We start from the raw sequence: 23154 nt of genomic DNA, 5'->3' as shown, positions 1-23154 counted from the left end.
AGTATAATTTTAATTCAAAGTCTGAATGAATACAGGCGTAATATGAAAGAAAATATGCACAATATGAAAGAAAAGCCTGGTGACTAAATAATAAATTGATAATCATGATTTTGTGATTAAGCAAAAATAATAATGATTATCATTTTAGCAGCTCTATCATGTACATTGCTATACATAAAACAGTAACTTATTTTTATCCAAATGTTCAAAAAAGAGCTCATTCTTATCTAGTGTTTCTACTACTAAAACAGAACTCAGGGTTCAGCTAGAGGTGAAAAAAAAAATGCACCAGCTATAGCATACAGTGGATGAAAGAAGCTGTTGTGTAGGGTGTGTGTGTCTGTGTGTGTGTGTCTGTGTGTGTGTGTGTGTGTGTGTGTGTGTGTGTGTGTGTGTGTGTGCGTGTATGTGTGTGTGTGTGTGTGTGTGTGCGTGCGTGTGCAGTTGTCTCTACATTCACCAACACATAATTCATTTAGTTCTCTCCTGGAATTCTGGGATGCAAATTTAAAAGTAAAGTAAGTCTCCAGTAGGAATCTTTCTGAATGCAGGTACTACAGACAAACCTACCCCCAAAATTCCACACAACGAAGTACGCATTGCCTCAGAGCAGGATGTTTTTCAGAGCTAAATTAGTGAGAGCCCACGCCATAGAGGTAAACACAACAGGTCTGTTATGAAAAGACTAGAGATCAAAATCAATCATAGGATGAAAAAAGTTCAGTCTGGTCCCATCTGCTTCAACAAATCAAACATAACTTTGTTTGAGTTTAGCCAAATTGCTAAGAGAAACATGAAAAATGGCAAGCCGGCAGCAACTAGAACAGGCAACAGAAAAATCAATCCTAAAAACCCACCTTGTTGTGAAAGAGAATGCATACACACGGCATTGCAACAGTCCAGGTCTCAGGCGGACAGTCTTGCCCATCACATTTAGAGCCAATAACATGATCATCCTTAAAGGCACGCAAGCCTTTGTGTGTTAAAGGGCAGGTCAATCTAAAGTTTTTGTTTCACATACTACAATATCAAGCATGGCTCAGACTCAAGGGAGCCAATTTAATAAAAAAAAACAGAAAACAAGGAAAGATAAAGAATCTGTGTGTGTGTGTGTGTGTGTGTGTGTGTGTGTGTAGATTAGTGTCCTGTACAGGGTGGTAGAGAGAGAGAAAGAGAGAGAGAGAATATTGAAAAGAGGAGTTTGAAGAAGGCCACTGTTTAGAAAATGCCATGATGGAAAATCCCCTAAATATGGTATCTCTGCTCTCTCTATCCTGTTTACCCTTTACCCTCAACTCTCCTTTTCTCTTGTTCCCTGTCCTCCTCCCCTGCCTCCCTCTCTCTCTCTCTCTCTCTCTCTCTCTCTCTCTCTCAGTCTGTGGTTGTTCATGCTAAAAAGGCTGCTGTGTGCGGCTCCGCGTTGAGAGGCTGGTCACATCCTTCTGTGTCTGTACATCTCCCACAGATTTTCCCTCCCATTGCTGAGTTATTCTTGATTACCTTTAGCTAATTATCATCAGACCCCACACACACACACACACACACACACACACACAGACACAGACACACAAATTACTATTCAGCGCCACAGGCAGTTTAAGATCTGTGCTGTCACCAGGCCGGAGGGAGAAAAAAAAGCCTAGTTTCCAGACACCTCTCATCAAGGTATTTTGTGGAGAATACCTGGCGAAACACTTTGGTGTAGCAATTACATTCTTTCTCCTTCTTCTGAATGGTACATAATTAGACTGAGCCCTGAGGACAGGTTTGATATAGAAACTCTGAAGCCTCATTAGTTCGTGGTCCTGATGTAGAGGAATTTATTAGGGAGATTCGGATTTGAGAAATGTGACAGTGATATTAGTGGCAAAAAATATCTTAATAAACAAGCAGTCCAGAGGCCACCACTCTACCGTCACTGTGTCTATCTCTAAAGCAGGACTGGGAGACAGATAGATGTGCCCACACACACACACACACACACACATACATACATACACAGAGGCTGTCCCACTAACCCCCAATACACATGCACCATATCTACAGTACCAGAGCCTAAGGGATACACTGTAAATCATATTAAGTGTTTTATTACCATTCTCATGTGCTAGTAATCAGACATGAACACAAAGTACTCTGTCTGTTTACACTGTTCACATGGGTCTGTATCACAACACCATTTATCAAGTCCTGCCCTGAATTAATAATGAACTAGATCTGCTGCAGGATAATTATTTCATGATGTACTTTAGTAATATTTTATGACAAAGCAGTGTGAGGGATCATTAAGTTTTCATGTTCCTTCATGAACTTAAGACAAAGAGTGTGCAAGTGTGTGTGTGTGTGTGTGTGTGTGTGTGTGTGTGTGTGTGGTGAATTCAGGCTCTGTGATGGTTTTAAACCCTATATGGCCTAACAGTAATTTTTGCCTACAAATTTCATTGCAATGGATTCATCAATCTTCCTTCTTCCCTTTCCTTCTCCATCTGGCTCTCCCTCACTTTCACTCTCTCACTCCCTCAGTCAGTAAATGAGAAACTGAAAGGCAGAGATGGGGAGGGTTACGTGCACAGGTTGGTTAAATGGTTTCCACACACACACACACACGCACACACACAGACTATGCTAACATACAAGCACACAGAGGACATTAATCACATCTTTTCCATTTACAATTTTCTAGAGAATAGTTTTCACTACTGAGACAGAACATGCTGTACTATATGGCCCTGTCCCAAATGGTGCCATAAGCCCTGAGGTCCTCTTCCAAGACCACACTTTGGTGACGTCATTGAAATGTGGACCTCTGGTGCATGAGTGATCAAGCACACAAGGGTGTAAAGGTCAACATTTGGGACAGTCCCCAAGACCTCATTACATTCTGGCTGTGTTCACCATGGCTCGCCATTCAGTGATAGAGAGTATAGTCTTTACTTAAATGCTAATATACAAAATATAAAGAAAATGGTTACAATGCGATGACCAATAAAAATTTAAACTCCTTGACTTGAAGATTAACAAAGTCCATAATCCCTTCACCAAAGAGACAAACTGCATAAGATCACACTGACAAACTTAAAAAATATACTATAGCAAAATCAGCTGCATGCAGCATCTCCAAATAAAATGATGTATAGGCTATAAACACTCTGTTTAATGAGTTATTTTACAGGATTTGTTTCACACAAACTGTTTCACTAATGCTGCTTGATCACAAATTATGCTAATCATGAAATTCGCTTTAAGACTTTATTTGTATATCTTTCTTCACATTGTTGGCTTTAATATGGCTGTATCCACCAAGCCTTGCTCTTGACAAACCCATCCACAGTGATTGGCCCTCAAAAATAATTGCAATGGGTTTTGGGTAATAGACTGGTGCTGAGACTGCTGTTATGTCCGCTGCACAATTCACCAAATTCACCAATGCACAATTCACCAAAAGGTGCAGTAAATGCACACAGTGGGCATATCTCAGCATGCATTTTAAGCCTAAAATGAGAAATGGGAAACCCTACACACATACAAACAAGGATGGTGAGGCCATGCACCGGGGCCTAAGTATATAAAATATTGCCTGCTGCCATCAACAGCAGTAAGCATGGAGCAATACATGGTGAATGGTGGTGACACTCTCATGGAGGTACGTACAGTCAGGGTCAGAGTCAGAGCAGGTACAGCAGCAGCAGCAGCCATGACAAACTTCCATCAGATCTGATCATCACATTCTAGCTATCTCTTAATAAAAGGGATGGAAAGGAGCATTAGGCAAAGGCAAGCTATAAGGAAAGAGAAAATAAGCACAAAAAGGTGTGAGAAGCAGAAGAGAAAAAAAAGAAATAGAAAACATAGTCAGCTCAGAGCACAGGACAGCAGGAAATACATCTCAGATTCAGAAGTTTATCTTCTGAATATCAACCTATCATGCCTCTCCTCCCCTGTGCACCAACAACCAGTACAGTTTCGCTAAAAATCCCCAAATCCTTTATTGATTTTAATTAACCCACACATTCATTATTACCATAGTGAATCATTCTATTTGAATTAACTGTGAGGTAGAAATGTTCACCATCTCCCCACGCAGGTCAGTACAGCTCTCCAGTGACCCATTTCCACCTGGCTCGCTCTGTATTGCCCACACTATGTCCTGCATGTCAGGAATATTGTTTTTGAACACTGCAACTCTGATTGATGTGTAGAAGAACCATTAGATTTGGAGTCAATGGGCCTTGGGAGAGACTTTAAAAAATACAAACTCTTCCACAACACAGCCACATGTTAGGATTGGGAAATACATCATAGTGTTGCAACGAAAGATAATACTCACACGTGTAAAACTCAGGGCCTCGTAATGGCCATTGTGGTAAACATAAACACAAAACAATCAAATATCTACAGACTACAATTTTAGACTCATGCCATGAAATTACTGAGGCATCTGTAAATGTTTTTGTTTTGCTGTTGCATAATGAGGCAAATTGTGTGGAGATGCATAACGCCATCCAGTTCTTCAGCCCTGTCAGTGACCCAGTTAGTATTAATATTGTGTTTATGGCTGGGTCGTAGCTTAGAGCCATCTGTAAAAGAGATTTTCCACTTAATTCTGCATGCTGAATTCCCTTCACTCCCCAGTTTTCAAAGCGGCCATTTTGTCTAGACTATTTTTTTGGGGGGATGTGGGGATTTTAAAGTACTGCAGTTAGAATATGAATGCATTCATTCACCGTTGTGCCTTCTGTGTTCCCAACAGGTGATGGAGTCTCAAAAGTGATGCAAGCAGCAGTTCCATCCATCACCATGTGATATACAATCAGAATGATGACAGTACCTCTGGATGAACTGAGACTTCAACTCAAAACATCAGCTACAAGTTCTTTTGGTTTTGGGAGTGGTGACAAACAGTGACTGCTTTGACTGGTTAAGACTGGAAACTTTTTCTGGATGGAGTTATCCTTGTCTCTGTGCCTATATTTTATAAGAATCCCACCAGTAATGGCTGTGATGGGCAAGTGACAGGAAATAAGACTGAAGATTTTACCACAATTTTATCTCATTACTGAACAGTCTGATCCATCTACAGTGGTACACACACACACACACACTCATACGCTACTACTAACGCAAAAAAGGACCACCAAATTTACTCAAGAAGGTAAGATATATTTGTGACTATTGTGATTATTACATTTTTGTATGTGAGTATTACAATTTTAGTATTTTAGATAACGTTACATATAAAACAAGAAGAAATTGCTGGAACAGTAGAGGACAAAGACGTCTGAACAAATCCACCCCAATCTTAAAAATGAAAAAAGATAAGATATAAGGTATAGATGAGCTAGATATAGTAACTCCTACAAGCTGAAAGAGATCTTTTAAATAATGATGAAGTAGAAAAAGAGAACATTAAAAAAATACTACAGACAGCTGTAGAGATAGCATGAGAAGAGGGCCGGTTAAGAAAATGACCAGTCATTAAATCATTTAAATGTAGGGAAAAAGGAAATGAGCTGGAAATGAATGTGGATAAGCAGGAGTGTAACTGTGCTGTTGTGTTTGCATTTGTGAACTGTATTCATTAAGAACGTGGACTACAAATTCTGTCTACAAAGCCGTGGCTGCAATGTTACAGCATGCGTACACACACACACACACACACACACACACAGCATACTTCTTTTTCTACTATAATTATACAGAGAAAAAACATGCAGGTACAGCAGCAGCAGCCGTGACAAACTTCCATCGAATCTGATCATCACATTCTAGCTAGCATTATCTCTTAATAAAAGGGATGAGAGGGAAAAAAAGGAAAAAGAGAAAAGGAGGGTTAGGCAAGGGCAGGCTATAAGGAAAGAGAATAAGCACAAAAAGGTGTGAGAAGCAGAAGAGAGTCTAGAAATGTGGGGCAGAGTGTAATGAGTAGAAAAGAGAAATAGAAAACAGTCAGCTCTGAGCAAAGGACAGCAGGAAATACATCTCAGATTCAGAAGTTTATCTTCTGAATATCAACCTATCATGCCTCTCCTCCCCTGTGCACCAACAACCAGCACAGTTTCGCTAAAAATCCCCAAATCCATTATTGATTTTAATTAACCCACACATTCATTATTACCACAGTGAATCATTCTGTTTGAATTAACCGTGAGCTAGAAATGTTCACCTTCTCCCCGCGCAGGTCAGTACAGCTCTGCAGTGATAAATTCACCCCAATTATATTTTAAAAAGTGCAGAAAGATAAGATATAAGGTATAAATGCGCTAAGCAAAAGTGTAACTGTGCTGTTGTGTTTGGATTTGTGAACTGTATTCATTAAGAACATGGAGTACAAATTCTGTCTACAAAGCCATGGCTGCAATGTTAAAAACACACACACACACACACACACACACACACACACCAAAAAAACGTATGTATACCCAATCAAATCTGATGTCCTAATCTAAACATATATTATAAAAAGCAACATATATATTACACCCTGTATGTATGTTATATATATATATATATATATATATATATATATATATATATATATATATATATATATATATATATATGTGTGTGTGTGTGTGTGTGTACTGTATATATATTCAAAAAGGTGTCAACCAAATCACCATGCTCTGTTCGTCTCCCTGCTCAAATTCAAACGCTTTGAGCCTGGAGAGACAGTTGACTTTACTCTAAAAATACACATATGTATACACACTGAGCGAACGATTAAATATGACATTTAAATTGCTTTCTGCCAAAGTACCTCTTTTCATGACTAGTGACAGTCGTAAATGGTGAATGTTCTTTATATACTGCTTCATTTTTAAGTGGCAATGATGTCACTGGAGCTGATTTGAAGAAAATTAATTTTCTAAATCTAAAAGAAAATGTACTTGTTTGGTAAATCAGTTTCTTTAAAAGACCTTCCTTACACCTGCTACGAATTTCTGGCAATAAGCATAGCAAACCATATGCAAAATTATTTTTCACTACTAATCTTTCTCTTCATCTATCTGTGAAAACCAACTCAATCAGTTTTGCATGTGAGCTAGGTCTGTTCAAGGGCTTGTTTTGCATGTAGTTGCTGCCTGAGGCAACAATGTGTGCAGCCGAGGGGCAGCTAACCAACTCCCATCTGGCCTGGCCAACAACACAAACAAGCCCTACTGCACCCCCACGAGAGAGCAGGCAGCAAAAAAGAATGAGGCCCCAACAGAAAACTCACACACCTTTGCGCTCAAAACATGTAAGAATACAAACAGGTGTTGTTGTGTCACTTTTGTGGCTCCATGAAGAAAAAAAATCCAAATGGATAAACTTCCATTTGACACCGGCTGAATCAAGGCTATTGTTGATCTCAAACTCTGTTACACTCAATTAAATGATAAACTGTTTATAAATTATTGACAACTCAAGTTAAGAAATGAGCAATTACGCACACGTTTGCACATCTGACAGTTAAACAGATAAAGACAAACAAATAAATAACAATTTTAAAAAATGAATTCAACAGACTGAGAAAAGTTGATGAACTGATGAATAAAAATTATGATAAAACTTCTTCTAATACATTTTATTTTTATTTAATGGTTTTCTAATGTTCTTATCAATTTGATTACCAAGTGATTGCTAATCACATTTTTTTTGGTTTTCTATTTTTTCAGTTACACTTTCTTGTTTTGATTTAGCAGTTGTGCAAGGACGGGGATCTGTACTGCTGTCAGTCATTTCACTACAGATGTCGTTACAAAGGCTGTCACTGGTTAAGGCTAGCTGAAGTTATAGCTTTTCCATTATCAATAATGTTATTCGCAGTGGTGAATGAATGAGCCAGTGTGGTAATCATGTGCAAGTGATTTACAAAAATGTCTGACTTATCTTGGTTCAGACAAGCAGAAGGTTGGCTTTAAAGACCAATTCAAGAAACTTAAATGGTAAAAAAATAAGTAAGGCTAAAGCTGCACATACTGTACAGTTCATGACTGAAACAGATTTTGAGGCTCTCACACAATGTTTTATACAAAATTAGTTTTCTTTATGTCTGAAGGGTGCAAACGCAAGGTGACTAGACAGTGACTAGATAGTGTCTCACACACAGCATTTTTATGCACAATGTATGGACAATAAAACCCCTCAAAATCCTAAATCCCAAGGAAATCATTGCAATCTGGTTATCATGTGATGGAACTTGATATATTGGTCCTTATTCATCAAACTTGATGAATCAAACTTAAACTGGTTAAATCTGACTAATAACTGAGCGTACACAAATTCCACCAGCAGTTTCCTTATTTATGAGTTTCATCTTTGGCTTATCTGTACAATACAACTCACACACGGTTGGAATGCATGTAATATCAATAATGTCATTATGCAGAGTGAGTGTAATAGTACAATAGAACAATAAAAATACCAAATACTAAATAATGATAATCATGACAAACACAGGAGCCGTGTACTAAAATATAGCTAATGGAAGTTAGTGTCAACATATAATTTGTAAATGTGCATCAGAATGCACAGTCCTGGAGCTTTATCACATCTTGTCACAATTGTTTCTTTGTCGATGACTATTGCCTGTGTCAGTCATCCAAGTACAGTTATCCAAGATTGACTTATTTACAACTTTCACACCACCTGATCATCTGTGGATATCAGCTTCCGATTTGGTCAATTTGTCAGAAAAATCCTGTCATGTAACTCCAGTTTAACCTAAGATCAGCCAGCTGGTGATAACGCCTACACACCTCTTTTTTTCCTGTCTGTGAAATGACTGACAGCCTTTTGGGATCCCATATTTGTATTGTAGACAAATAATAAAAATAAAGAACAAAAGAGAAAAAGCATTTGACAAGTAAATATAGAATTAATTTATAACATGATGCAAAAAAATTTCCACTTTTATGATTATTTTTACCTACTCTATTTCTTTTCTCACTGTATTAATTTAACCACTTGTACTGCTTTACTGTTTATCCATCACCTTGTACATTAACCACTAGTGGATTTATCAAAAACTTTTAACAACTGATCCATTGTTTAATGAGCCACCAGTAATCAAGGTTATAGAGGTGCAAACTGTTGTACAACATTTTTTGGGTTTTTTTGTCAGCTGCCTTCCTTAAATGACCAAATATCCGTCATGGTGACCGTGCAATCACGTCTCCGCTTTCCTGAAGCTGTTTTTTGTTATATGCAGGCAGAAATGTTGTCACTGGTGTCCTAAATACAAAAATAGTTTCTGTGACTGTCACTTATCCTGTTTTCAGTTGGTGATTACATTACTTTTTCTAAATTCTCATCCTTCAGTCATGGCAGCAATTTGTTCAGTTTGTTAAATGAAACAAGAAAAGATCTATCAATCTTTTTTTCCCACTTTTTAATTTTTTTTGCAATAATTTCCCCCCCAAGGGAGGAGAATGCAAAATATTCTGGATTTTTATTATTTTAAGCAGACATGATGCAAAATGAAATGTGTAGAAGTCATTTCCCATTAACTGAAAGTGTTATTCCCTCCCCATCTCCCTCTGGTGATGATGAAGGCCTACATAAAAGAGACAGAATATAAAGCAAATCATTGCCTGCTAGTCAACAATCTTTCTTGGGGAGTCCAGACTATCTCTTTGAATAATTCAGCTTATTTTGTAAACAATTACTGCTGAAAAACAGTTTCCACAGACATAATTTGTATCAAACATCTGTGGTTTCCCCCCTAAATCCCAAATGCAAATTATGCTGCAAAATAAACTAGTGGAATACAATTTGGATTTTATGAATGTCAGACTAAATTTAAACTAAATTTAAATTGATTTTGTGTATATATGTATTTATAAAACACAGGTAATGAAAATGTGCAAGAGTTATAAAAGTAGTGTACAATTCAGTGATACAAGGTGGGTCTACAGTGGTGTAATTTAAGCTGTCACTAATGTCTGCATAGTTTGGTCACCTTTCTCTTTATTTTTCCACAGGTCCAAACAGTGGTGGCAGGAAAAAAGTTCTACTCCAGTTCCCACCAAAAAAGGTTCCAGAGGAGTTGAGCAGTTTGCAGGATACTGAAAGACCATGGCAGCTGAAAGCGTGATTGAACTCAGGGACTGGCTGTTCCTGCTTCTCCTTTGCCTGACCTTATTGGTGGAGGTTCTGGAATTTGCAGCAGCAACAGCTGCCATCACTGAGGCAGCACTTGGGGAGGCAGAGCTTCAGGGTGATGTTCCGTGTCCATCAGCATGTAGATGTGATGATGGCTTTATTTACTGCAATGACCGTGGACTGAGCATCATACCACCTTTACCGTTAACAGCAGCTGTGCTCTATTTACAAAATAATCGCATTGATAATGCTGGCCTACCAACCTCCTTAGAACGGCGAATGACTGTTCAAGTAGTTTATCTCTATGACAATGAACTTGATGACTTTCCAACACATCTGCCTCCATCACTACGTGAACTCCACCTTCAGGACAACAACATACGAACTTTGCCTCGTGCAGCTCTTGCACGTTTACCCTTGCTGGAGAAGCTCCACTTGGATGATAATTCAATTTCAACCGTAAGCATTGAAGACAAAGCATTTGCAAATAACCCACGACTACGACTTCTTTTCTTGTCACGCAACCACCTTTCAAGTATACCATCAGGGTTGCCATCATCACTAGAAGAGCTCCGTTTGGATGACAATCGAATTTCTACAATTCCAACACATGCATTCAGGGGACTTACCTCACTAAGACGTCTTTTTCTTGATGGGAACTTGTTGGCAAACCAGCGTATAGCTGATGACACATTTTCACGACTGTCTAATTTAACAGAGCTCTCTTTGGTACGCAACTCTCTTCAGTCACCACCTTTAAACCTTCCTAGCATGCACCTTCTTCGACTATACCTACAGGAAAATGCTATGACTCACATGCCAAGAGGTTCATTGGATGGTATGCATAGGCTGCAGAAGCTTGATTTGTCCGGCAACAACCTTACAACCCTTCCTAGGGGTTTGTTCAGGGACTTGGACAGCATCTCACAGATACTTCTGCGTGGGAATCCCTGGTATTGTGGCTGCAACCTACGCTGGCTTCATGACTGGTTGCATGTCCGAGGTTCCTCAGTAACAGTGAGGGGTCTAACATGCCACGGACCAGAAAAAGTCAGGGGCAAATCACTTAGGGACCTCACAAGTCAAATGGAGCAATGTGAGGGAGCTGTGGATGGACCTGGAGGAGTTGGAGGAATTGCAGGAGCAGGGGGAGGTGATGGACCTAAAAGAGACAAAGGGGATTCTCCAACTGAAACCCCAACCACAACAACCCTCACACTTCCCCAGGGTTCTCTCTTCACACTCAGGTCCAGACGACCCGTACACAGATACCCTGACTTGCGACAGGACAATTCTGCAGAGGGTGAAGGTGAGGATGTTGGCAAAACTTTGTTGATCAGTGTAAAGCCTTTAACTCCAGAGACAGCCCATATTACGTGGCAGGCTGCTCAACCAGCCTCAGCTTTCAGGCTATCCTGGTTAAGACTAAGCAGTAACCCAGCCATGGGATCTATTACAGAGACACTCGTCCCTGGAGACCGCCGAGAGTATTTACTCACTCAGTTACAACCACGGTCAAGTTATATTATCTGCGTGGTGCCTCTTGTTGTCAGTAAAGGAAGAAGGACGCCATTTACAGGAACAGGGGGATTGAATTTGAACACTGACTCAGAGCATGAGCACCCTGCTTGTGCCAGAACAGAGACAGCAGATCTTCAGATTCAGCCTAGTGCTGACCAAGGTCAGGGTGATCAAGGTACAGATGAATTAACTGTCTTACCCCTTGCAGGGATTATAGGAGGGGTGACTGCATGTGTTTCCCTGTTCTTAATTTTTGGGATTTTCTGCTGGTACGGACATCGGGCAGGATATCTTACAGCTGATGATCATACTGTCTATGCGCGTGATGTTGTTGGGCCCCGTAGTGCCGTCAAGCATTATGATGACTATGTAGAATCTGGTACCATTAAAGACACTTCGATCCTAGAGATCGGAACACCTGGTTTCCAGATGACGCCATTGGCGGCCCAACAGCCCCTGCAGCCAAAGGCAAAAGTTGAGGACATGACATATATTCATACTATTTTTCCCTCAAATAATACAAGCCTTTACAGGAGCACCCTAAACCACACAGCAAATCCAAGCTATGGAACCAACCGTGGGTACAGAGAAGGGGGAATACCAGATATAGATTATGCTTACACGTGATAGCCTCTGTAATAGCCCCTATCTTTTCTGGCCACTATCTTTAAGACAAAGTAGCTGAGTAGGGCTTTGTTCATTGTCTTAGGTTCCAAAGTAGGGGTGTGCCAACTCAGAAGTAGTCTATATATCATCTATATCCATAATAATCTCATAACTTTAAAATGCTTGTTTTAAACATATCAAATTAAACAGTTAAACAGTTACATAAACGATTTGTAGAAACAATCCATGAAATCCAAACTGTCTCCAAATCAGTGAAACCACTGAAAACCAAATTGTGTCCTAAATCACTCAAGGTAGATGTAAAACCAATGCATCTTCTAAAAGGCTTTTAATATTTTCATTGATTTATTAGGGTTATGCTATATGTCCCATCATAACCACGTAATTTCCATGAAACATGATTACCATATGGCCTCATTTTCATACACACTGTCATAAAGCAGGTTTTCACACGGCACACCCCTAGTCCAATGTACCCTTTGTGCCTCCTTTGGTCTGTTTCCAGTCTATCTGTAAACCGTTACAATTTGAGACAACAATTTCCTGGGGAAAAAAAAATCTAGAACAACAAATAAGTGCCAGAGATACCAGTCTTGGTATTGATATTATTTAACATTGAAGGTTTGGGGAACTTTTATATTTTTTTCATACCTGTTTATTTCCTTGAGCTAAGTCATGTTAAAGAGACATAACAGTAGCATTAAGATAATGTTATCCTGAGGAACCAGGTGTGTATAGTTATTACTTTACTACCTGTACTGTGTGTGAACAAAGGAAAATGGGTGCCTTTCATTTGTTGTCAACATCTACTATGACAAAAACAAGGGTTTTTTTTTTTGTAATTCAGATTATAGGTTCCTACTATTCCCATTACCTCTGTCTCTCTTTTGATTTTCTCTGGTATTGTAATATTTTCATGCTGTGCAATGACTTTGTTCCCGGCCCAGAAAGCTGACAGGGGTGATAACAGTTTGACAATTTGTTGGTTTATTTCTTTTTATTGAGAAAATTTGAAGGGTGGTGGGGGGTTGGGGGGGGGGTTGCCAGGAAAACAGAAAAACAACAGGTTATGGTTTCATGCTTATTAAGAAATTAGTCATTAAATAGTGCAGTTATTGCTAAATGGCCATCATATATTCAAAAACAGAGCTAAAAAGAAGCTAGTTGAGATGTTCAAAAGGGGGAAAAAGCCTATTCAAAGACAATCATGTGAGTAAGACATCTCTCTCAAACTGACAGGCTGACACAGATAAAGCAGTCAATTTGGTACTAACTTAATCCAAGCTAATGGGAAGGGGATATCGATACAGAACCACTGTCTGGAGAATAACATGAGCACTTAATCCAATAAAGGCCATGAAAAGTGGTCAGTGGACATTTCCATGACTCTAACTATGTCACCATGAAGAACCGCTAGTAATATCCAACCATGCCCTTAAGGTACTGACAACAGAAATCAGGGACAAATATAAAAATAATAGTTACAACACTGTGGACCTCTGCAACTTTTGTATAAGTAATGGGGTGTGGTATAGAACACAGTCTTTCTTTTTAAATGGCTAAGGAGAAACTCTTACCCAAATTATTGGTAGAAACTGGGAGCATTGCTTGTAAATCTGGAGTGTTAGGAATGTCAACAGAATAGTATATAGTCCCTTTAATTTTCCTGCCTTTTATGATGCATTTTGAAAGTGAAATATCTGAACAAATAGCAAATCTGTTACTTTTTCTCTGCAGTAAATAATAAACAGCTTGTTTTTTCCCATCAGTATATATATATACATCAAAATTAAAACAGTTGTGCTGAACAGCATTTCTGTGTTTAGTTTGAGTTTTACAAGAATACATGAAAAGAACAACATGCTGTTTTTTTTTTCCTAATTTGCCAAATATAAAATCAAATCATACACAAATCATGGGTAGGTCCTCAATGGGTCCTGGCATTTCAAGGAAAATTCTCTCAAAAATAATGTCCATTTATGGCACAAGTGTCAGTGAGGTAAGAGAATAATGTGGAGAGAAAGCAAATGGACTGCGTTTAAGAGCAGACATGTCTTCAATCTGAAGAGTGTGGTAATGCCTGTGTAAGCAACACATGGATCAATATAATGAGAGAGGACAATGTAAGTGTCCAACTAAGACAGAGAAGGGGTTGCCATAGGCAGTTATTCACAACACCAATTCATCCAATTTTATTTATCAATATAATTCTGGACATTTAAGCAAAATCATTCTTGGCTATTTATGATCAACAGCAACTAAACTTTTATTAATCATATGACTCTTTTAAGCAGCTGCCTACAGGGAGCAGACACTTACATGGATCTAATGAATCGTTGGAACCCAAAACTGTCTGACACAACGGTGTGTGCGTGTGTGCATGTGTTTGTGTGAGAGAGAGCAAAAGAAAACAAGGTTAATCTGGTCTAACTGGTGTGAACACTGTTTTGATGGATTAGTCAACTGATACATAGCACTAACCGGGAAGTTAATCTACGTGCAGATTATTTCACTCAAGTTTGGATTCAAATGAAAGGGCAAATTTTGAAATATAGAATTAACACTTACACTTGAGATAGCCCAATGTTTTTTACAAGTTCTAAAAAACTAGACTGAAAGAGTTCATACAAACTGAGCAAGAAACAGGAAATTTTTCAATCAGTTTTGACATTAGCCTAACAGAGCTACGCAACAAGCTTCCTGATGATGGCCTCGATGAATAGCATGTCTCCTCTTCCTGCATTTACCACATTGGGGCAATTAAGCTAATTAGACTAAGAGAAGGCCAGCATTCAAGCTTCCTTCATTTGAGCTAAAGTGGCGATTGATTGGAAGAGAATGGAAGGGGTGGGAGGCTTTTAACGAGGCCTGCAATAATTGCTATGCATGCCTTTCTGCAAGCTCATTGAGTTAGTTTTAAAACCACCATACCATTCATTAATGGTTCAGCATCTGAGAGTTGGTTCATCAATGCCATACATCAAACAGAATTTCAATTAACACAGTGAACATTCTGCAGAAATTCCAGATGTTGCAGAACATTCACATAAAAGAACATATCTGCTCATTAACTCATCATTTCACAGTCATATTCGCTTCATCTACATCCTTACAATTCTATTCCAAAGTTTTTCAACCATGATATACTATTTCTAAAGTGCTAGGCTACTAGGTAGGTATTTAGTACTAAATTATTATACTCACTGGAAAAACAGCATCACACGCTTAGTAAAAAATTCGTAAGCGTCTCAGATTGCAGTGAATTTATTAGGCGTGTGACAACTGTTTCCCTCTATCAAGCCTGGCTTCCAATTAGCAACAATGTGACATACGCTGAGAGATGTGAGATTTCACTGCGTGAATTCATTTTAAATTCGCTTACGCTAGTGAGAGAGGGCTCTGAACCAGGAGCTTGGAATGCTAAGCCTCATTTGCAACAGATAACAGATTTAATGGCTTACACACTTTGACAAATAAGGCACATTTTCAGACCTATTTAGAGATGTCTACACATTTTCCCCTCTCATATGCCCATACGAAAAAATATTCTGTGTACTAAAGCTGTGTAAATTTACTCGCTGTGGGTTAGAGAAGCATGTGAATTATACGCCGTATGAACTAAACTATCAGGCCACAAGAGCGAAAAAGCTGCATGTGGTGCTCCTCACTCCTCCCCACTCTATTTATCATCCCTTTATTTAAACTACAGAGCCATTTCTCTGTCTTACACTGGAGAGGGATCTGTAGGTCATATCCCAGGGCTTTTTAGATAATACCACTGTCAGTCAGGGGAAGACTAATATAATAATTTAAAAAAATCTCTAACCACATTAACATGGCTCTCTTATCTAAAGTGCCAGTGAAATGAAAACGTAAAAAAGAGAGGTCTGGTGCTGGTGCTGGGTTCTGTTCCAATCTACAGTATATCGGATAGCGTCACTTTTATCTGGCATCATTCCTCTGCCTTCCTGGGAATCTGGTTTGCAATATCTGTTATCTAGGTCCCAGAATATACATCCTCCTCTTCCATCAGAGTAATCCAAATAGAAAGACTCAAAGGGAAAATTTAAATCAACATGCCAAATTCAATCTCTTTTCCTGAGCCAAGAAGGCCTGATGATGAGAGACGTCCTTAAAGCCCTTGTCTAGGGAAACAGGCACTGTCAGAGTTGTTTAGCAGAAGTTATGGGGTCATTGACGAAACAGACGTTTAAGGAGAAATTCTGACCAAAGTCTGTAGCTTTGAGTTTAAAGTGTAGTAGTCATGCCTTTTTAGCTCAAAACCCTCTCTCAGGGCATTATCATAATCATGTCTACCTTGATTGTGGCTTTAAAGTTTTAAATGTACAAACAACAGTAAGAAATCAAACATAAATAAACATGAGAAATTTTATTAGGTCATATGATTTACTATGACTTACAGACATCACTGCATGTAACTCCCTTTTCTCTCTAGCTCACAGCTTAACAATCCACTCTTCATGAAACGACGCATCTTAATAAAACAACCTGCAACAATATATCTTCCCTAATTTACTAGATGGATAGACGGATCAATGGGTAGATGGATGGATGGATTTAGTAGTGTAAAAGGGATGTTTACCCCTCCCCGGTCCCCGCCTCTCAAGAGGACAGTTCCTAAGTGCTAGTGGATTTTATGTTGGGTGTATTTTATGGGGGGAAGCAGGAGCCAAGAGTTGTAAAATGTTGTGAGAAGGAGGAGAGAGGGGACAGGGGGTGGAGGCGATCTTATTGGAAATCCAATCTTTATTGAGAACAACACAAACAGTCCTCCCCTCTCCCACCCAGCCTTACATCTCACACTGCTCTGCTTCTCTCTCCATCTTGCGATCGATCAGCTCTCAGTGAAGTTTCAGGAAGACGGATATGTGTGTTGGTGTGTGTGTTTGAGGGCACACTTGAACGCATTGCCTCACTTTTTATTCCGCTCAATTCTAGAATGTTCTGAACTTTATATAAGTAAAGAATAAAACACTTGGGTGCGTGCTGTTAGACGAAGATAATCAATGACGGCACGGTGTGATGTCGTTACCACCCTGAAGTTGATCATTTTCTTATAACAGCATGTCCTGGAGGGTTTTATTCCTCTTATACCACAACAATCTGCAAATTAAAAGTTTATATTTATTAAGGACCAACACGTCATACTTTATTACGATTTGTATTTACAATATTGTGGGATGTCCATGAGACAAGTTACATCCTGCTATTACTTGTTATAAACAGCTGTTCCCTCACCAACCTCTTGTTATCCCCCTTTTGATGTTAATAAGACACAAAATGCAGCTCGTCATGTTACTGATAAACTGCAAAGCAAGAAGTCCCTGTGTACTGACTTTTGTGGTGGAAATCCTACTGACCGTTACAAAGTGCCGACTCTGTTTCCATATCAATGATGAGGTTTTTTTGTTACATTTATTTAATCCATTTATTGTTAGGCTTAGCTTGTCTAGATCGTCTGCTTTACAAGTCCCTGTGTATGAGCTGTTATGATAGAAATAGATAATGTATTAGAAAAAGAGCGTTAATATAAACCTTTGTGTGGCACTGCTGTAAGAGCTGCTGTTATAGAAAATTAATGAATGCATTCAGATCAATTAGATCTGAAAATTCAGCAATACTGTGGCATAAAAGTATTTACACAGTGGCATGTATCCTAATAAGTCAAATAATAGGAGTTAATAAGGTACAGGTCCTGCATAGTCGCTATTCATTTAGTTTATCACAATGTTTCAAGAAGGCACTGAGTATCAAATTTCCTGCGAAGAGCTGTCTAAAGCCTTTATCAATTAAGAAGATTGAACCTTTTAGAAGGCAGCCTTTTATTTTCTCATCTAGTTCCTTGTTGTGTTCAGTGATACATTAGCAAGACTACTCACTTAGTTTAATCAATAACTCTATGTGAAGGAGCGAAGGAGCACAGTGGGAAAGATGAATATTTCAATATTTGGCTTTAAAAAGGTATCAATGAACAAGTAGGGCTAATGTATGTAATGCAAGTTTTAAAATCACATTTCGATCTAGAGGATTTAAAAATCAGGTAAACTAGGTTTATATTACACTGGCTGTCAGATTTGTTTATCTGACGTTATCTGGAGTTATTGATGGAGAAATTCTGAATTCTCATTCTGCAGGCGAGTCTCACAATAGTTCAAAACCCTTTATCAGGACATTATCGTAATCATGTCTAATTTGAATGTGGATTTAAAGTTCTAAATCAAATGCTTTTTAAGGTATTATAAGACACTGATCTTTTTAACAAGGTCAAATACTTTTATCATCTTTCTAAACTACCTGTGTAAAAATGCAGATTTTAAGTAAGCACACTGATGTAAGCACAACACACACTGATACATCAATTCATTTAGTAGTTGCAAATCAGTTATCGATTCTGTTATAACCATGTACCCATGAGGGGTCCCTTATTTGTAAAATGACATGTTTAAACTGAGTTTGCTTCACTACAGAGTTACAGTTAATCAGGATTTTTAGTGCTGCCCTAAGGTTAAGGAGTCTCCCACACCAAAAAAAATCCAGCTCATAATGTCACCAACAGAACTAGAAACACATACAAAATACAGCATTCAGACTATTTAGATTCAGACTATTCAGACTATTCAAATTTAGACTATTCTCAGGTTAATACTGTACACAGGTCAATGCTGTGCATCAGAAAGACATCTACAAGCTTCACACACTGCAGTAGGACGCTTTGACCTGCTCTATAAACACAGCTAACATGAAAACATCTGGACAAAAAGGCAACACATCACAGTAGATTGAATTTCTTGCTTAAGTTCCTGAGCAGTCTCAGTTACTGAGATACTGGAAAGTAATTAGTTTATTCCATTTGACAGCATGTCCAGTACATGACCATCAACCAGTTTTAGAAGTGTTGCTGTGGAGTTTGTTGTGGCGTGTGAGTGTTTTAGTGAATCACAGGTGTTCATGAATCCGTGCAAATCCTAGGTGTTGATGAAGAGTAAGCTGTGAATTAATGAAACACGCTGATTACTTTTAAGCATAATTTAATAATTGCAAGCACATTATCACTCAAAACAGCCTCATCACAATTAACATTTCTGTCATAATTGAGCACTCGAGAGTGTCCTCGGGGGGTTACGAGCTTCATAGATACTTAATACTCTTTCTGTGCCTTTAAAACTTTAACGGATTTTGGCGTGAAGGTAATGTGTATTACTGCAGAGAGCTGTGAGAGTGTGTGTGTGTTATGGACTTGTTTTCCTGTCAAAAGTAACAACATATAACAAAGAGATCAGAATTTTATGAATTACAAATGCATAATCAGAAATTGTAACTTTACTCTACATTTTACAAATACTTACCTGAATGTGTGGACATTATCAAATCTCATTTGAGTGTACTTGGTTCAAAACCCAGATGTATTTTTTTGCATCCATGTATAAATATTATGCAAGGTCAATCCACTCTTACTTCTGTTGTCTCATAAAATGAGCTTATAGGAGACATGTACATCATAAAGGAGAAATAAAGTTCTAAATAGCAAAATTTTTGTTAAAAATAACAGACCATATTACAATTCACAGCAAATGTTTAAATAAAAAACAAGTTACAGTGAGAGTATAAATTCATTTTTAAGGATAAAAACTATTTATTTATTTACAGGTAGTGTCTATTAGCATTAAATACAAATAGCTGCCATTGCTGAAACATACCATTATACTAATAGTCCACAGTTAGTCAGGAGGTTAGATGATTGATTGTAGCCTGTACATCATCAGAAGCATTAAGGGGACGTGGACATATTTAAAAGGAGGGCGGAGTTTGGGTAATGATTACTTAGTATTTTAATAAGCTGAACAGTTTACACTCAACATCTACAGTCATAGAAAACAAATTTGCATGGCAATAATTTTATTGTGGTCAGTACGGTGGCACAGCAGGTAGCGCTGCCATCTCACAGCACCAAGGTCCCTGGTTCGATCGGTTACTGTCTATGTGGAGTTTCATGTGTTCTCCCTGTGTCTGCGTGTGTTTGCTCTGGTTTCCTCACACTTCCCAAAACCATGCTGGTAGGTCGATTGGCCACTCTAAATTGCCCCTAGGTGTGAATGAGTATGTGAATGTGTATAGGTGTGCATGGTGCCCTGTGATGGACTGACAGCCCATCAAGGGTGTATTCCTGCCTCACACCCAGCGCTCCTCTGACAGACTCCATTGTGACCCTGACCAAGATAAAGCAGTAACTGATGATAAACGAATATTCTTTTATTGTGACCTTTTAGATTTCTTTAAAAAAATTATTTGATGGGAGAAATATAATTCTGGATTCTTTTATGTCTCGTTTAAAATGTTTCTTCCCCATGTAAACACTTTTATTAGACAACAAGAAGTAAGAGTGGAATTATATAATATTTTTTGCATATAAATAATTTTCTGTTTTCAGTTTGCAATCTACAAATCTGACTCACATAAAACTACAATTTCAGTGGTGCATCATGTGTGACTACTAGACAAGAAATGCCATTGTTCATACATAAACATGGACAGTGGAGCAGAATAAATGAGCAGTTTGTGGTTATGCTCAACATTCTGTATGTTAAACTGGAGGCCAGCATCTGTGATATCCAATAATACACACATTCAGAGTTTAAACTGAGTGTGTGTATGTGAGCCCACTGAATCAGTGCACACTTAGCAGTCTTGAGAAGTCCATTCCAGCAACCAAATTAATTACCTCTAGACAGTCTGTTAATCCTCACACTTTTACACCGAGGCCCAGCGGGCAGTCGATCAATGCTGCTGAGAGGGATGAATCAGTGTCCTGTCACACTAACTCCTATCCCTATCCCTTCTCTCCCACCTCCTCTCAATAACTTTTTCCCCTCTCTTCTTTTCTCTCCTTATCTCTTATGCTCCTTTAGTTTCTTTCGATAAATCTCTTTCATCAAACTTCTCTCTAAACCTCAAATAGGTTATTAAGCCCTAACTGGTTTCTCTGAATCTGTTGGAATAATGCTTTGCCTTCTCAAAGCATGACTGCTTGAACATTAACACATCATTGTCTTGCTCTATAGCCGTTTTGGAAGAGATGATGGACAAAATAATAAACCCTGTGCAATTTTACAGTGCTGTGATACCACATTAATGTCAGCACTGCCAAATAACCATGAAATGCTGACACTGATCCTGGCGGCACAACATCTGTGAGACTGATGCGATCATTCTCTATAAAGTGATGTAATCAACAGCAAATTCCCTCTAGAATTGCAGCATATGGAATTATTTCTCTTCAGGGATTTGCCAGACTGAGTGTTTACCAGCCAAACCCCAAGTGTCCCTGCTAGCAAAAGAACCAACATGGATATAAGCTTTGCCTCCATCTAGTGGTGATAAAATCTTACCATTGAGTGGCCTAAGGCCATTGATTGCTGCCTTTTCTTTCTTTTAGCACTTCTGTCCTGACTTTACAAGGACACGAATAAAAAAAAAACCCTTAACATTTTGTGTTGAGCAGGCTGATTACACTAAAACTTGTATTCAAATTATACTCAGGGGCTCATGACTTGCAAAGATTTAAATAACATATCATTGATGTCAGTGTACCACAGGCACGTTCTAGCACTCGGACAGTCTCTGGAGGAAAAGCATTTTCATTTTCACACAGAAAACTAAGCGAAAGACAGAAATACAGCATGTGACCTCAGTGTTACTAAGTTCTACCTCCTATTTGTTCTTTACAATACTGAGGCTACAAGCAATGCCAGCATTTGAATAAAGAGAGTCAACCTTCTTCATGTTATTTGCTGAGATTTTTTAATGTTACATCAGAATGTGCATTTTACAAAGCCTGACTAAGGCAGACCTAAATTTCTCAGTGATTTTTTCTTCATGTTCTGTGGGATTGCAAAAGTGAAATGTGGTCTCACAGATATCAGAGAATTTACAGTCAGAATTCAACAAGCTCCCTCACAAATTCAGATTTGTCTTGCCTTAAAACACATGGGTTCAATTCATACCGTTAACATCATATTACTTTTGCTGGAAATGTGACAAACCTATATAGATTCTAGCATGTATGTATCAGCCTTAAAATATTCAATATCCACATATGCCATGACATTATACTCCCATTAGATTTGGTCAATTTTGACTGACAAGAAGGATAATGCCCACATGCTGAGCTTAAATATCCAGTAGTAATTACATTATATTACAGGTTATTACATAGTGCTGGTACACAGTGTAAAAATAATTGGACCATGGCTTGTTACTGGATCTGAGAAATAATTAAAGTGCAGAAGGTTTTGATTTTGATGCTCTGTCATCTATATTAACTGGAATTAATTGTAATAACCATAAAATAAAGAGGGTACCTCATGGTAAATTGGATATTTTGCCAGAATAGATCAGAATAGACTAAACTTCAGTAAGAGAGCTCATGTAAGGGGCTTGTTTGATTATATTTTTAAAATTTTAATTGATCATAATATATAATATAATCAGCTAATGTTGCTAAATTATGTTTCAGTTTCACATTTGACACAAAAGCAGCATCACCTTTTGTTTGTGCACAAGGCTAGGTAAGAAATAACTGAAAGGCCAAATGTATAATTACAGACCCCTAAAATGAAGGACTATGTATACCAAGAACTGTGATTTCTGTATGGTTCTCCCAATACAGTAAATACCATCAAACTAAAGCTGAAATGATAAAAAAAAAGCAAAAATACATAGGATTATGATTCTCTGATATATTTTCGAGGATGACTACTGGTGACCTTATTATGCTAATGTAGCTTATGGATTTCTTTCATTCAGTAAAGCCTTGTTGACACAAAACAGTAGCTTCATTGATTTCAGGCTAGTCAGTTAGCTTTTAATAGCCAACTAATGATCATCAATTAACTGTCAAAT

At 38.3% G+C, this 23154-nt stretch overlaps 2 protein-coding genes across 4 annotated transcripts in view; one reads left to right on the top strand and one right to left on the bottom strand.

Annotated features, from left to right (window-relative positions):
- The window catches only part of flrt1b (fibronectin leucine rich transmembrane protein 1b), a 28440-nt gene extending 11613 nt beyond the window's left edge, over positions 1-16827 (top strand). The window contains exons 2-3 of the mRNA XM_026917623.3: positions 4751-5152; positions 9966-16827. Coding sequence (XP_026773424.2) covers positions 10060-12234 — 2175 coding nt within the window. The 5' untranslated portion in view covers positions 4751-5152; positions 9966-10059 and the 3' untranslated portion in view covers positions 12235-16827. The remainder of the gene's footprint in view (positions 1-4750; positions 5153-9965) is intronic.
- The window catches only part of macrod1 (mono-ADP ribosylhydrolase 1), an 81327-nt gene that overhangs the window by 53662 nt on the left and 4511 nt on the right, over positions 1-23154 (bottom strand). The gene's annotated exons all lie outside the window — the stretch shown is intronic.

Source organism: Pangasianodon hypophthalmus, chromosome 7 (genome assembly GCF_027358585.1).
Source record: "Pangasianodon hypophthalmus isolate fPanHyp1 chromosome 7, fPanHyp1.pri, whole genome shotgun sequence".
NCBI classification, from domain to species: Eukaryota; Metazoa; Chordata; class Actinopteri; order Siluriformes; family Pangasiidae; genus Pangasianodon; species Pangasianodon hypophthalmus.
Note: the sequence above shows the minus strand (reverse complement) of the source record. Positions and strands in the feature narration are given on the sequence as shown.